Raw genomic sequence first — 16,893 nt, forward strand, 5'->3', positions numbered from 1 at the left:
TCAGCAAAAGACTCGATCAACCGAAAAATAGTAAACTACCAACGACGATTTAACAACAGGATGAAACGATTTATCCGGCGTCGCTTGATCGTTAACAGCATTTACACGGGAAGATAATTGCTCAAATACGATCGCTATGGCGCATAATTGAACAATAATTGAACAATAATTGCTACATGTAAAGTGACCATTACTCAATAATGCTATAAAGGCTGACTATTATAATCTTCAGAAGGAATATAGAAATACAGTGCAAAACACTAGTCCTTAATAGAAATAATAATTTACAGTAGTGTGCACCCTGAAGTTTTTGTTTCAGGCACTGTTGAAGGGTGTTTAGGAACGTCCATATTTAAATGACCTTGTTTTGTAGGTGGCATTATATGTTTTACGCAATAGATAAATCTTTTGGCATAAAATGTATAACACCTGCTGATATGTTATACCATGTAGAAAAGAACTAAGAGTTAATTGAGGTGTGTTCTAAATATAGTCCACGTGTACATGAACAACAAGTGGACTGTCCGTCCCAGGTGCACCTCTCTATTGTTGTGTCTGCGCATTCAGTGTATTGTCTGAGCAATGATAAATGAATATCAGAAGCACCTGGTATTACCAGGAGGTCTCTCCTACCACAATGTTATTCCGACCTAACCCTATTTATCTTCTGTGATCAGATGGGATCGGCATTCTCAGGTTATCATAATCCATCATTTTCAAGGAGATTCCTAAAAGCGTCTTTCTCTTTTGTGCTCTTCTCCTTCTTCCATTTATTTGGATTGTGGTTTTTTGAATTTGTTTTCCGTCATAAAAGCTTTGAATTGTTAGAAGGGGCTCCTACTAGCTAGCCTCCCCGGTTAGAAAGAAAGGCTGGTTTACCAGTAAATTGTATATTTTTTAGAATAATAAGGAAAACGTTACAAGATCGCCCTTCTCTATAATTGTTATGTTGTTTATGTGTCTAATACATTCAATTATATTCTGTTACTAAAGGGGTATAAGATAGATGTCTGGTCAGGATGGATAACTACAAAAAAATCTGTCTTTTATAATTAAAAGCGTAAACCTGGACTAAAGCCTTTAAAGAGGATGTACCACCTGCTACATCCTCTTTAACCTGAACCCACCTATCGAACGGCGCCGGCACGGGGAAGCAAGAGTGTTACTTTAAAGAGTGCTCTAAATTTATTACACTCTGGATCGGGCTTACTCTGATTTTGGCTTATCTTCCACTTATTGGTGTATACCGCTTATTACTTTATACCAATATATTTCAGAGAAATTTTAATACACAATTTTGTTCTGGGACGACCTACTCAACTAGTGACCATGGATGCAATTCCCCTTACCATATCAGCCTGCAGCTTCTTGCAGTGGGTGTCTTCTTCACCCATAATAAGTTGGTTCCACAATAGATATTTGGTAAAATGAAATTCAAAAGTAAAACTGGTCCTACAAAAAGTGAGCCCCCATATGGCTCTGTCCACAGATATGTAAAAGAATAATGGCTCTTAGAAGGCAGAAAAGGGCTAGAATTGGCTTCAATATTAAGAGAGGGCCTTTGGGCTCTATTACATGCTTTGATGCGCAATGTAAACAAGTACCTATCTTGTAGTTTACTGATTCTATTCTAAGACAAGTCTAGGACTGCACAGACATATTGTCCTAATTAGTGTTTAGTGAATCTCAAGTACTCTCTGCTTCAGGAGTGGTACAGTCACACTTAAGGCCCTATTCCACGGGTCGTTTAGAGGAGCAATATCGTTCGTATTCGGCCGATATCGGCCGCTACGAACGATATTCGTCCCGTGGAATAGAGTGCAACGACATCGTTCATGTCGGCTGATCGTTGCAGTCGCTTGTTTTTCAACATGTTGAAAAACAAGCGACTGATATAGCAGCGATCTGCTGCCGTCGCTCCGTTGAATAGGAGCATCGGCAGCAGACGCTGCTATATCCTATGGGCTGCCCGGACGATCAGCGATCCCCCGGGCAGCCCCCCCGCAGCTCCCCGCCTCCCCCTCCCGCACTCACCCGCTCGCTGCAGCCGCGTTGAATAGCGGCAGCAGCGAGCGGGGAACGAGGAGCAAACGAGCGCTAATAGCGCTCGTTTGCTCCTCCAAACGACTCGTGGAATAGGGGCATTAGGGCCCTATTCCACCGGACGATTATCGTTCAGATTATCGTTAAATCGTTCGAATCTAAACGATAATCGTTCGGTTGAAATGCAGTTAACGATTAACGACCGAACGAGAAATCTTTGATCGCTTTATAAGACCTTGACCTTTTTTTATCATTGCTCGTTCGCAAAACGTTCGCAAATCGTTCGCATTGAATAAGACATCGTTCGGTCGTTCGCAGTACATACGAACGCAATAGCGAATAAATAGCGAAGAAAAAACGATCGCAATTACGATCATAAGTAACGATTATCGTTCCATGGAAATGAGTGAACGTTTTCAGGTCTTTCGCAATAGCGGTCGTTTGAGATCGTTAATCGTTAACGATTATGCAAATGATAATCGTCCGGTGGAATAGGGCCCTTAGATTGTTTTCCCTGACTGCTGGAGGTCTTATAATTACCTCTGTGCGGTCCAATCAGAAGTCAGGTCTAGAGACTGACTCAGACAGGGTCTGTGAGCAGAGCACCAATTATACTTGGCAGTGCTCTGCAATAGCATAGCATTGAACAGTATAAGCATTCTAATGATTGCATGTAATAGTCCCCTAGAGGGCTTTAAAAAGAAGTGTTAAAAACGGTTTCTCAATATATATTTCCAAGTCAGCCCCTATTTTCCTATTTTACATATACAAAATTAATAAAAAGTAAACTTTTTAGATATTGATGTGTGCATAATTGTCCAATCTATTAAAATGTAGTATTAGTTATCTGTGAACTGTGTAAGTGAAACATTTTTAAAAACACCCAAATTGATGATATTAGAAAAAACAAAGTGGTACCGTTCAAATCTACAAGTCATGGCGCAAATAAAGAGCTCTCAAACAGCCTCATTGATGAAAAAATAATTAAAAAAGTTCTTGCAACAAAAATAAATAAAAAACTGTTGTAGGCTATATTCCCACTTCGGAAACATATCTGGCAAAGGCACCCCTCTCATTATACAGACGGCCGCTAATAAAGACCATGATCATTATTAGTGGCTGTCTATATTACCAGACGGCACCTCTCTCTGCTATGTTCCAGAAGTGGGAACATAGCCTTAAAGTATCAAAACAATACATATATGTACACATGGGTATCGTTGAAACCGAACCAACCTTCAGAATCAAGCAAACATGTCTATTTTACCATAATGTGCATTGTGCTGAAATGAAAAACTCCAAATAATGCATTATTGAAATTTTTTTTTTTTCAATTTCACCCAACAAATAATATTTTTTTGTTACACATTATATTTATGGTTAAATAAACAATGTCATGAAACGTACAATTGATTCCGCAAAAAAATAAGCCATCATACAGCTCAGGGAAATGAAAAGAGCTATGGCACTTATAAGACAAGGAAGTACAAAAATTTTAAAAATAGCTTCTTTTTAAGGCCAAAATAGGCAGTGTCATGAAGGGTTAACAGTATCAGTCCTGCAACAAGCTAGGCTTCTTGGTACATAAAACACTATTGACATTCTAGACTGACTCTGTTACCCCAGTTTTTACAATTGTAGCTATATCCCAGCAGTTTTCTCTTTTGTCGTCACCCTGTTTTGGGGGGATCCCCCCCCCCCTCTAGCTGCATTCATATCCTCAGCAATACCGCAGTGTAAATAAACAATATGGCCATATGCCTCTGTGCGGCTTTCTGTTTGTCAATGGCGAAATAAGAGAATGTAAGTATCTATTTCCCAACCACCACAAACACATCCTGTGAGTCTAAAGTTCTCTTAATGTGCGTGTTCCTTTTCGGAATCATTAGCGGATCTTTATAAACAGAGAATTTACTAGTTAATGAGTTTACAAAGGAAAATCACAAAAACAATAACTTTTCTGTTTACCGACTTTTACTTACGAAATGGCTTGTGCGTGGATCTGGTATAAAGGGGTTTAGGGATGTGTTTATTTTTATAGGATTTTGTGCTGTATTCTGCAATGCGCAAATATGTTGCAAACTGTACCTGGCCGTGACAATTATACTTTCCTGAGTTCTAAGTTCATGGTTTGTGCAGTTTAACATTTTTTAGGTATTTTTAGGTATTTATGGTTAATTGGTGATTCATCTCCGGGACCCACACCCATTATAGGACTAAAACTTTTCCTAATGTCTACCTCCTTGACAACACCAGATTTGCCTTATGGTATGTGCACACTGAGGAAACCCGCCATCAGCTGCACATCTCTACCTGTAATAAGAGATGGTGCAAACATCAATAGCAAAACTATGATTGGAGTTAGGTCATATCTATGGCCGAACCAAGGTTCATTCACTGAGTTAAGTTATGAATACAGTTGATTAAATTTATTAGGTAACCAAGTAATGATAAAATAAATTGTATAAAGCAATATAATGGGGTATTTCATAGATCCTATGGAGTGCTCAAAGCTATAGTAACATATAGTTTGTGACGAATTTAGAGCGTTTGTGGAGTTCTCCACCTTTTTAAAAAGTTTATATTCTTTTCAACAACTGTCTGGCCAGTAATTTCATACCTACTAGGTCCATTGTTTAAGGGGGCTGTCATGGGTAGCAAAAAAAGCTGTTACTGGTTTTGCTTCCTGTCCTTCATTTTTGTCCTTTGGACATACCAGAAGAAAACTGTGCCTTAGGGCCCTATTGCACAAAACGATTATTGGCTGTACTTGGCCAATTACCAGCCATTCTGGCCGATAATCATTTGGTTTAATAGGTCATGTTAAAAGGCAATAATCAACCGACATCCACGACTGTTGTCTTAAAACATGCTCTAACAAAACGATAATGATAGCGATGGACTGCTGGCTATTGCTCCATGCAACAGGAGCGGCAGCAGTCATAAGATCCGAGAAGTCCTTTGTTGATTTTTGCCCTTTTTTAGTTCCCACGCCACTTTTCCAAAAACTTGAGAGGAGTTAGCAGAAGAAAGCATGGCCAAGGACTGCCAACCAGACTTAACATATGTTAACAGATAACGAGGTACGTAATACCAGAAATTATGGCTGGGGTAGATTTCAAAGTCTGGCGCATACAAAGATTTGTGCCTCTTAAGAATCCTGAGGCATATTACTGCTGCTGACTTTGAGACGTGTAGTCAGCCTTCCCTCCTCCCAAAATTTTACTATCATTAAATAGATTAGGTTTTGGTTGAGTTTACACCTGTATATTAGGCCAATATTTTGGCACAATTTTGGTTTACGTTGTCACATTTTAAGTCTCACCCATTCACTTCTAACTCCTCCATTTTAACTATTTAAAGGTGTAAGAAAAGTGTCTAAGGCACATTTAAAAGAAATGTGATGCTTCAAGTTTTTGTGCTGAGCATAAACACATTAGTAAATCAACCCTAATGGCTTAATTTCCTTTTTTCTTTCCTTTTTTTTCACATAATATAAAATTATTTAATAGAATTTAAATCTATGTAATATAAAAAAAAAATTATGTAATATAAAATGCCCCTTTTCGAATGAGGTGTGAAAAGCTTTAGGCTGGGTTCACACACAGTATATTTCAGGCAGTATTTGGTCCTCATGTCAGGTCCTCATTGCAACCAAAACCAGGAGTGGATTGAAAACACAGAAAGGCTCTGTTCACACAATGTTGAAATTGAGTGGATGGCCGCCATATAACATTAAATGACTGCCATTATTTCAATATAACGGCCGTTGTTCTAAAATAACAGCAAATATTTGCCATTAACGGCCATCCACTCAATTACAACATTATGTGAACAGAGCCTTTCTGTGTTTTCAATCCACTCCTGGTTTTGGTTGCAATGAGGACCACAATACTGACTGAAATATACTGTACTGTGTGTGAACCCAGCCTTAAATCGCATAAAAATGGTGCCAAATTTGGGCTTATTTTTCAACATCTAGGTGGAGACGCGTTCATAAATCTTTTTAAATGTAAAATGATCATAACATAAATCAACAAATTGTAAAGTAACATAATCTAACATATAAATGAGTTCTATAAATAAGCATAAAGTAAACCTATAGCAACATAACCTAATATAGCATAATACATTTATTACAACATATTATTCTATATTTGCAATTATTGACTATGGGATTTTATAGCAGTAAACTATTTTTTTTCTTGACTTTTCAGTTGATTACTTTCAACGTTTTGCACGTTTTAGCGTTATTATATCTCCCAGGAAGCGAGGGCCAATATTTTTTCACGTAAAATCCTTTTGATTAAAATGTTGTTTTTTTTAAAAAAAATGATTGATGTCCACCTTTAAATAATTATCTGATTGTTTAAAATATTAAGCTCCGGTAACATGGCTGGGCGCTTTCATGTTCCTAGGAGTGTGACTGCTCCTTTAAACCGTATCCTAATGCCTTCAGTTGGTAAAAGCTATTTAATTCAAGGGCACGGCCCCGCAGTGCATTACCACAGCGAGCTTGTTAGTTTAGTAGTGAGAGAACATTTCCTGCTGACAGATCTGCGACATCTGAGGCGAAATGTGGAAAAAACCTGCAGGCCAGCGACAGCCTTATATGAGCGAGTGTGTACGTGTTTTTTTTTTTTTTCCGCCTTTATTTAATTTACCATTTGGGGGTCTTGCGGACACATACATACGCCTTAGTGAGCTTCCTGGTGCAGGGGCTTGCTGTCATTTGTAAAATATTCTGGCCAATTAGCTAATAGAGTACTCAGGTTTCTTGTGTTTTGATACAGTAATACTAAGTACATTGTAAAGGCCAATTACACAAATCATCCCCATATGCCGAAACCAGAGTCTCGCTATGGACTGTATTTATGAATCCTGTGTGAGGAAATGTGCCCACAGGCGATTTGGACCATGTGCGAAAACAGAGCCAATGGGATTGTCAGGGAAGAATCTTTGCAACCCGCGGAAATCCTCCCGCATCTCTCTGCAAGGAGCCCATTGTGCTGGGTGCCAGGTTGCTGATTAAAGGCACATTACCCAGAATCCTCTTAAACCCACGTACGAAGCTCCGAGCAAATAACATCTCCCCCACCGACACAGGCAGGAAAACACAGCATTAGCAGAACACCTAAACCAGACGAAAAACTTCTTAACGGCCATATTGCTCCCAGTGGAAGGCGCTTGTTGGGGCGATGAGGAGATGTATTTTTTCTTCTCAATAAGGAGGTCAGAATTAATGTTCGGGCAAATGCGCGCTAAGCTTGAAGCTGTTTTTCTTATAAAAGGTGTACCTCATTGTATGGTACAGGTGCAGGCAAAAATACAGTTCCCAGATGAAGATTATTTTTATCGAGAGGTGTCACGCTCGCTCTGGGCAAATCCATTTTATCTCCCGATAGTTTACCCACCTGTTCCTAGGATTTTACTAGGCATGTTTCCTTTTTGGAGCCAGCGCCATGTAAATGAGACCACTACTTAGGTGCTGGCAGAACTCCACCCAGCTGTGGTTTCTTCCTGAGCCTTTCAATCTCTCTATCACTGTAATTACGGGATGCTGTGCTTGGAGGATTAAACCCGTGCCAGGATTTGGAACGCTCAATGTAGATTTCTTCCTTTTACTTATAGTATTTTGTATGTGTCATTGCTTATCTAGGATGCAAGGCTGGAGTTCTTAAGGAAATTTACAATTGGCCTGGCCTCTGGGACGCTAGCTTCCATCATTAACATCCCTTTCGATGTGGCCAAGAGTCGGATTCAGGGGCCACAGCCAGAACCTGGAGTCATAAAATATCGCAGCTGCTGGAAGACAATTATTACCGTTTATAAGGAAGAAGGGTATGAGGATTATTTTTTGGCATTTCTTCTTTATTACATGTAATACTTCTTGGCATGCAAGTTACTTTTTATTACCTATTTGCAAAAAAAATTCCAAAAAATTTGGTAGGCAAACAAATCCTGATTGCTGGAAGACGTCCTAGTACAAGCTCTACTTGAGAGGATTGGTTAAGGCAGATTGGTTGCTTACCCAATCATCTTGCCAGCCTAGTGGGTTGGGTTATCACATCTTATTTAAAGGGAACCTCTCATCGAAGCAATGCTATCTAATCTATCAGCACCATGGCTGATTCATACAGTAGCTTTTCCTCATTATAATATTTATAGAATATAATCACCATCTATAACCCATTTTCCAGTTTATAGTTGTAGCTTGTAATATACTCTAGAGCTGCATTCACCACCATGCTTAAGGGCAACTATAATGTTTAGTGGACGACAGGATATGCTATGAAAAAACCTGCCACTGCACTCCTGCTGTTATCCCGCCATGCTCCCGATGCAGGCATGCGCCAGATACAGATTCTTTATCTGACTCATTCCTGCATCGGGAATGCAACTGTAGCTCAGCAGTAGGTTTTTCCATAGCGCAGTCTGCCGTCCGCCAAACATTATAGTTGCCTTTTAGTTACTATTATTGGAGACAGTTTGTAGACCATCTAAGAGCTTTGCCAAGATACTATAATGCACTGTATATAATGGAGTCTTTCATGATGTAAAACGTGGATCATCCCAGAAGACAAACTATTACGACAGAAAAGTATGCCTGATTTTAGCCTAGGGTGTTAAAAAAAACTGCGGCTGTCCAGATCCACAAGTATCCACCACTCCACTTATTCTTTCTTTTCTTTTTTCCCTCTTATGTAGACCCCCAACCCTACTTTGTTCCCCAGAAACTGGTGCTGTTCGTTTTGGTGCTCTGTATTCTAATCAAGTCATAGACTACATAGATAGTCAGCTGGGTGGTCACCACTGCTCGGTTTTACATGGGACGAGTCCTCGGACGAGGGTCAAAGCCTAATGGCAGATGGACAGTCATGACCACCATTTTGACAATACCTAGGCTCTCAAGGGGCTATCACCTTTGCTCACAAGGTCTGTGGGGCAGGAACCTGATGTCTCTCCCCACTGGTAACAGAGATGTTGTGACCACCAAATTAGAATATTGAGCCCCAAAACTAACAACACCAATTTCTGGGGAACAGAGTAGGGAAGGGGAGGGGGGGCACATGAGAGGGAATAAAAAGAATGATTCAGTGTGGACTGGTGAATACATATGCTAAGGCACTAAACTGGGAATGCTATGACCACACAATATGTTGATATAAATACCATCATGGTGCTACCAGTAACACCGAATGTTGGATGGAGATATATGAGTAATGTGATAGCTATTTTTTTTTCTTTTTAGCCTTTCAAGTAGCTGTAATGCGGCTATAATCTAGCATCCATATTAAGGCCATAACAGCTGTATCCTCCGCGGTTCAACTGAACTGAACCTAGATCTCCATAAAACCCTAATAACATCTAAAAGGTATAATTACATGACGTAAATATAATCCTATAGGAAACCATGTAAGAAGCCACAATCGTATATTCCTTGGCTAGAAATCGAGAACCTAACAACAGTCCAAACACAACATTGATACTTATCTATTGCTTCCTCTCTATATTGATTACATTAATAAGTATGTGGACTGTTATAATGTATACCACCTGTTTTCTATGTCTTTCAGGTTCCTGGCTCTCTACAAAGGTCTTCTTCCAAAGATCATGCGGCTTGGGCCTGGTAATTCCCGTCCTAATGATCCTTGTTAGCAGTTGTATATGAAGTCATTCTAGAGTCGGTAATCCGATCTTTATTAGGTGTTATCATTATTTGCGGCACTATAATTACAATTTTGTACAAAAAAGCTACAGGACGTTATTCTCAATTAGCCGACGGTTTATGTATCAAGCTGATTAATAGCTTCATTTAGCGTTAGTAATTTACTGTTCCATCTGTTCAGGTCTAGACCCAGAGCCGGGGCCACGTTTTATGAAGGCCGAAAACTTAAAAGAGCGCCTTCATCCCCCGTCTCTGAGGAGTTTTTTTTTAGCTGTAGGTGTTAGCAGAGGAGCCTCCACCTGTGCACACCTACTTTTTAGCTTTTGCATTTTTCCTTTTTTCTGCCTTGTCATAGTCGAGAATGTCAGGTTGTTGGTTTTTTTTTTTGGCACAAATAATACCATATTGCGCAAACTTGTTCAGTTTGGTAACTGTCAAGAAGCTTTTGGATTTTGCTCTCCATTGTCCATTGAATGCACACCTCGGGATATTTGAGAATGGATTTACTTTTTTTTTTTCTTTTTCTCTTCTGTGTTTGCAAGTATGTTACATAATGAATTGGGATTTAAAACTGCAGAGATCCTGTAAAATACAGTATATAGTAAAAAAAAAAATTTTTAAAGTTATGTCGGGGATGATATGGTTTTGTAATCCAGACCTGAAGGGCAGGATTTGATATGTACTTTATTTCCATAGATTTTATTTGGTATGGTCTATAAGGGTATTTCCACACTACGCAATTCTCACGTATAACTTGTCGCGGATTCTGTCACTTAACAAAAAGACTGTGGCATCGGCTTCCCCGCGCCGTTCTATTCATAAGCAAAATTTAAAGTGAATGTACTGATGATACATTCACTTTAAGAACTATGCCCAGTTAGTTGGAAATTTAGAAAAATAACTTATACTTACCCTCCTAGCTTCCTCACCACTCCCTATTCTGCTGTGAAGCACTTCTGAGAAGTGGCTGAATGGGTCAGCTGTCCATGTGCTGACCCCAATCCCAAAGGTACTCCAGTGGGGCAGCAAGTTGGGTATGCATATGGTATTTTTTCTGTTTTCCACCGTAAATGCTTTAAATGTATCTCCTAGAATACCCCTTTAAAAATTATGCTTACTAGTTTTGTAGAGAGGTGAGCAAAGATCAGGAATATTTTCCAAATGCAACGTCTCTCGGCACTCATCAACTATGATGCAGCAGGAAAAGCTTTATTGTAACATTATAACATAATGTAAACAGTTTTTGGCTGAAACGCATGATTTGGGTTATTGAAATGCAGTTGAAGAAAACTTTTCGTAGTAAATATTATGTATAAAAAAGAGGTTGTTTTTTGTGAAACAAACCTTTTCTCTCCTTTAAGGAAAAGGCTTAGTTTGGAAAAAATTTTTATTTATTCTTTTTTTTTATGTCCTCATATCAAGACTTAACTTCTTAATTTATTTTCCATAGTTATTTAAAGACATAATTTTTGAACTTGAAGTTAAATTTTATTTTTATATATATATATATATATATATATAGATAGATAGATAGATATAGATATAGATATAGATATAGATATAGATATAGATATAGATATAGATAGATATAGATATAGATATAGATATAGATATATATAGATATATATATAGATAGTGCTTTCATTATTTTTTGGGGGGGGCGATTGGAAATAGCTTTTTGTATTTTTTTATAATTTTTGGTTTTTTATTTATTTTGCTTTTACTTGCTTAAACATTTTTGAACATAAATTGTGACCATTGACTGCTTTTACTTATGAAACATTGCAGTCTTTCTATATTGCAGTGAGTTTCTGTATGTCTTTTAGAGTAAGGATATGTAACTACAACCCTCAGAGGTCTGCTATAGAGATGAGCGAACCTCGAGTATTGTTGGGGTCGTCCAAACCCAAGCGCGTAACATTTGACTACTGGTGGCTAAAGAAGTTGGTTTCAGTCCCAGAGAGTCTTGGAAAATATGGATACAACTTATGGTCTATGGCTGTATCCATGTTTTCTAGGCAGCCTTAAGGCTGCATCCAACAAATTCAGTCACCAGTAATTCAATGCAAAGAGCTCAGGTTTGGACAAACCCAACAATGCTTGGGGTTAGCTCATCTCTAGTCTGTTGGGAACTTGCTACTTGATATGCCATGGAATAGAGCACAGATATATCCCATTTAAAGAGAAACACAATTCTTTCAAATCAGAAATTGACAGAGATTTGCTTCTATAAAAAAAAAAAACTCCAGTCCTCCAGTACTTATAAGCTGCTGGAAATGCTGTATTCTTTCCAGACTGACAAAGCGCTCTCTGCTGCCACCTCTGTCTGTGACAGAAACTGTCCACTGGAGATTTTTTTAATAGAAGTAAATAACAAATCTCTGCCACTTTCTGACACCAGTTGCTTTAAAAGTTTTTTTTTTTTTTTTGCTGGAACACCCCTTTAATGTTAAGAAGTGATATGTGATGTTTTTTTTGTTCCACAGTACAATTTTCAAGCCCACAACTGTAGACCTCAGTGTTATATGAGCTATAGCATGGATTGCCACTCACTGACAAGGCTTAATAGGTATATGTTAATGGCAGACTAGAGGTCTGTCACATAGTGGGGCACCAGTAGAGTGACCTCACAGCTGGTATAGTGAAGTAATAAGTTGAAAGGGTTATTAAAGGGAATCTCACTAGGTTTATCCAGGGCAGCATAAATTAGTGACAGAAATGCTGAACAGATTGGTGAATTACTTACATCATTCTGTTCAGCCGTTCTACTAATATGCAGGAGAATAGGATTCTTGCCACACCCCTCACCCCGCCCTCCAGCTGCTGATTGACAGTTGACTGCCTTTACACAGCATGGATAGATAACTGCCAATCAGCAGCTGGTGGGCGGAGTTTTCTGCTTCTCATGAATATTGAGGACTACTGGGCTTATGCACATAATGGAGAGGACTACTTATTGTCCATGTTATTCAGGAAGATCTCTCTGGATCAGCTGCACAGAACAATGTAAGTGATACATCTTCTCTGTCACTAGTTTATGCTACCCTGAGATAGGACAGCATCAACAGGCTGACAGAGTAGTACCTCAGACTGTGAATCCTCAGGCCTGCATGACCCAGTCATGCTGTAAGTACATGCAGTGAGAGCCGTCAGCTTTCTCTACTTACATATACTTTGAGTTTTAGGCTGGGTTCACACTACATTTTTGCAATCCATTTTTTTTGCGAAAAACGGATGAAAAAAAAACGGATGCATTTGTGTGCATCCGTTTTGATCCGTTTTTCCTTTGACTTCCATTTTAAAAAAGACGTATCGAAACAGATCCGTTTTTTTTTAACAGACACAAAAGTAGGGTCAGCTACATTTTTGTGTCCGTTAAAAAAACTGATCCGTTTTTCCATAATGGAAGTCAATGGAAAAACGGATCAAAATGGATGCACACAAATGCATCCGTTTTTTTTTGTTGCAAAAAACGGATGAAAAAAAAATTGCAAAAACGTAGTGTGAACCCAGCCTTACACTTAAGCAAGCAGTGGCAATGTCTTTGGTTTTCTTATGATGCTAGGGGTATGTTACAGCCATCGCAACGTATCAGGTCACACAATGTCTGTGTTCAATGTAAATTATCATTTAGGAACCTTTAGACATTCATGTTTCTTAGGCAGCCCTGAAGATGTACACAGCAATTGTGTTTTTTTTTCCTCCTTAACCTGTACATAACGTCTTGACAGATATTGACCTGCCCCCATGGCCTCTTGTCTGGTATGCATTACCTGTATTTTCTTCCTCACCCGCATTCCCATCCTAATGTAAGCAAAAAGCAACTGCATGCAAATCAATGACTTAACCCGAATCCATGTCCCTTTGCAGGAGGCGCAGTGATGCTCTTAGTGTATGAATATTCCTATGCCTGGCTGCAGAAGCACTGGTGACCTAGACGGAGCTGCAACCTGCCATCCTGCAAGACATCACTTTGCATAGCGTCCTCACAATGCGGAGGCTACAGAAACCGATCATCATGGAAGTAGACATACTGGATACCGCACTGCCAAAATACAATTATTTAGTAGAATATATCATACAATTATGGAAAATATTAAAGGGGTTCTTACACTTTAACGTGTATGTTTGAGGGTGGTGACTGCTTCAGTTATGGTCAGGCACTTTTCCCCATGTTCAAGGCTGTTTTTAGGGAAAAAAAATTTTTTTAGATCTAGGCCAATAAGATTGTTTGGCATGGGGACCCATCCAATGAGGTCGCTGCTTATAGCAAGTGGGCAATTTTATTAATAAGAACCCCGCCTTTAGAAAAAGTGTAACCAGATCAGTAATGCAAGGCAGGGGGCTTGTGTATATCCTAGTGCTGCTCTTCTGTAGAATTTTCCCAGGGTAGATTTTACAATGTGAGACGCCCCATACATCATGTTTTAGATGATTTCCCCTTTAAGACAGAACTAATTCAAATACATCTCAGGATGTGGATATAAACCTAATATATGGGCAAAAATATGGAAACATTTTTTGTGATTGTCAACTTGAAATTTTATATAATTGATGGCAACTATTGTGATAAAGGGACTGTATGAGCTTAAAAGAACATAGATGCTTTCTTCCTTAAAGGGGTGCTCCTGCAAAAAAAAAAATTCTTTCAAATCAACTTGTTTCGAAAAAGTTATATAGATTTGTGATTTACTATTATTTAAAAATCTTGTCTTCCAGTACTTATCAGCTGCTGGATGTCCTGCAGGAAATGGTGTTTTCTTTTCAGTCTGACACTGTGCTCTCTGCTGTGCTCTCTGCTGACATCTCTGTCCAAGATAGGAACTGTCCAAAGTAATAGCAAATCCCCGTTGTAAACCTATACAACTCAAGGCAGTACCTGTCTCGGACAGGGGTGGCAGCAGAGAGACTGAAAAGTAAACACCTTTTCCTTCAGGACATACAGCAGCTGATAAGTACAGGAAGACCTGAAATATTTAAATTAAAGTAAATTAGAAATCTGCATAACTTTATGAAACCAGTTGATTTGAAAGATAAAGTTTTTCGCCATATATCCCCTTTAACAGTGCCTCACTTGTTCACAGGTTATGTCTGGTATTGCATTTCAATCCTACTCACTTGGGAAGCTTGGAGCGACAGGCATGGGACTGTGTCTGGGAGAAAGCTGCCATGTTTTTCTAATCTTGTACATCCCCTTTAAGAGATTTTCCATCACTATGATGACCTGTATTGTGACTCCTCTTTTTTTTGTAAGGGGTGTACATTGTTGATGTGCCTCAGGAGGTCAATAAAAGGTTGGTGAGATTGTTTTTATAATTCTTGTGTGGGCTTGTATGTCAGATCCATTTACCAGCATGTTTATGTGTCAGACACCCTCATCTTCCTCCCCTCACTCTCACTGTGCATTTACTATGCTGAGAAACTGCTTGATGTGCACGTTCTTCCAGATTTACCTTTCAACAATCTGTGTGTATATTGTTTGTCGGACGTGTTCACACAATGCAATTTAATGTGGAGTTGTGAATCTACATGCAAAAAAAAAAAAGTCACACGTAATTTATTGATGTATTTGGAGACATTCACACATTCTGTGATTAGGGTCCATGCATGGAAGATATGCTATGGACTGGAATGCGGAACTCCCGGCATCATGATTCATATTGGACTATAATCACAGAACGTGTGGCTGCCCCTGTTTGTGTGGAAGCCACAATGCCAAATAGTCTAATTTTCTGGAGCTATTCTGCATCTGAATTGGCAACAGACTCTGGTATTATGACCTATAGTGCTATCAGCTATACAACTTGTTGGTGTAATTACTATCCCTACCACCAGGGGCTTGCTAGGATTCATGGTGCCCTGTACAAAAAATTGTATGGCGCTCCATGAATTCTGTACAGGCCCCCCCAACCCCCCATACTTACCTAGCCCAGCGTAGTTTACTGAAGCTCATTCTTTCTCCCAGCTCTGAAGCAGGGAGCTGAGGCAGACAGCAGCCTCTTATGGCGGGAGGTGCACTGCCGCCTCTGGCCATAAGAGAGACTGGCAGGGCAGAAAGCAAATGGCTACTTGCTGTATCAGTCAGAGCGCCTCAGCCTTTAACTGTGAGCGTTCAACACAAATGCAAACAGTTAAAGGGCCAGATGCTGCTCTAGACCTGCAGGTCCCCGAAGTGCACAGGCCCTGTAGCAGTGGCATGGTCTGCCTTTATGGTAACTATGCTGCTGCCTACCCACTATAGCTTTGCCCCTGTTTCGGACTTTCATACTAGGATATACATCTGTACCCAAGTTCACGGTTTTGTCTATTCTCCTGGGTTATAAGCTTTGAAAATCGCTGTCCTAGCAGATATTTATTATGTATCTACGATAGGAATTTGATTAGTATTTTTTTTTTTACCCAAAGCTGTACCTCGGTGTTCTTATGTCTTTTACAGATTCATAGTCTATTATACATTCACAATTTTAGAATCGATCTGTTGACTTCTGCTAAATCCATGATAATAACTTTTGTCCTTTGTTGCAACAGATAGACACTGAGCGCTATTGCAGAGTCTTTTGTCAACAAGCACTCCCATATCCATCTACAGTAATATATTCACTAATCTAATGTCATTCAATGAGTAAGTAGAATGTTTGTTTTTTTTTATCCCCAAATGACCTTACTATTGTTTGCATTGTACATCATCTGCCTTTTACAATCCCATTTTCACTGCTGATTCTTATGAAGATGAAACACGGCTAAATGGCTGTACATTATGTATAGTGATAGACACTACTGTCTAAACATATAGTATATGCTCCTCAGATTTTATAAATCACCAACATATTTTTTTTTTTTATAAACCATTTAAAGTGTGGGGGGATCTGCTGTGCACCAGCACTTCTTGATAGAGGGGTCTGTGGACAAAAAGCTAATCAGAAAAGGTCCCCCCTGCTGTGACCACAACAATCACCTGTAATCTGTGGGGAAACCATAAAGGCCCTATTACACAAAACGATTATCGACCGATTGCTGACAATCGCCTCGTGTAACGATGCACGATGTCGGCTCACCGTTGTCAAACCATCAGCCTAGCAATGATCTGCTGCCTTCGATCCGTGTAATAGGAGCACCCTTTCCCCCCCCCCAAACCCCCACCCACGCACTTACCCGCTTGCTGTGCATCTAATAGTGCCGGC

General features: G+C 39.4%; 1 protein-coding gene across 3 annotated transcripts in view; it reads left to right on the forward strand.

Annotated features, from left to right (window-relative positions):
• Window positions 1–14,634, forward strand: part of SLC25A21 (solute carrier family 25 member 21) — a 208,291-nt gene extending 193,657 nt beyond the window's left edge. For all 3 annotated transcript variants that reach the window (XM_069951324.1, XM_069951323.1, XM_069951322.1), the window contains exons 9-11: window positions 7,703–7,884; window positions 9,621–9,673; window positions 13,583–14,634. In XM_069951324.1, coding sequence (XP_069807425.1) covers window positions 7,703–7,884; window positions 9,621–9,673; window positions 13,583–13,644 — 297 coding nt within the window. In that variant the 3' untranslated portion in view covers window positions 13,645–14,634. The remainder of the gene's footprint in view (window positions 1–7,702; window positions 7,885–9,620; window positions 9,674–13,582) is intronic.
• The last annotated feature ends 2,259 nt before the right edge of the window (window positions 14,635–16,893 follow it).

This window comes from Dendropsophus ebraccatus, chromosome 13 (assembly GCF_027789765.1).
Source record: "Dendropsophus ebraccatus isolate aDenEbr1 chromosome 13, aDenEbr1.pat, whole genome shotgun sequence".
In the NCBI taxonomy this organism is placed as follows: domain Eukaryota; kingdom Metazoa; phylum Chordata; class Amphibia; order Anura; family Hylidae; genus Dendropsophus; species Dendropsophus ebraccatus.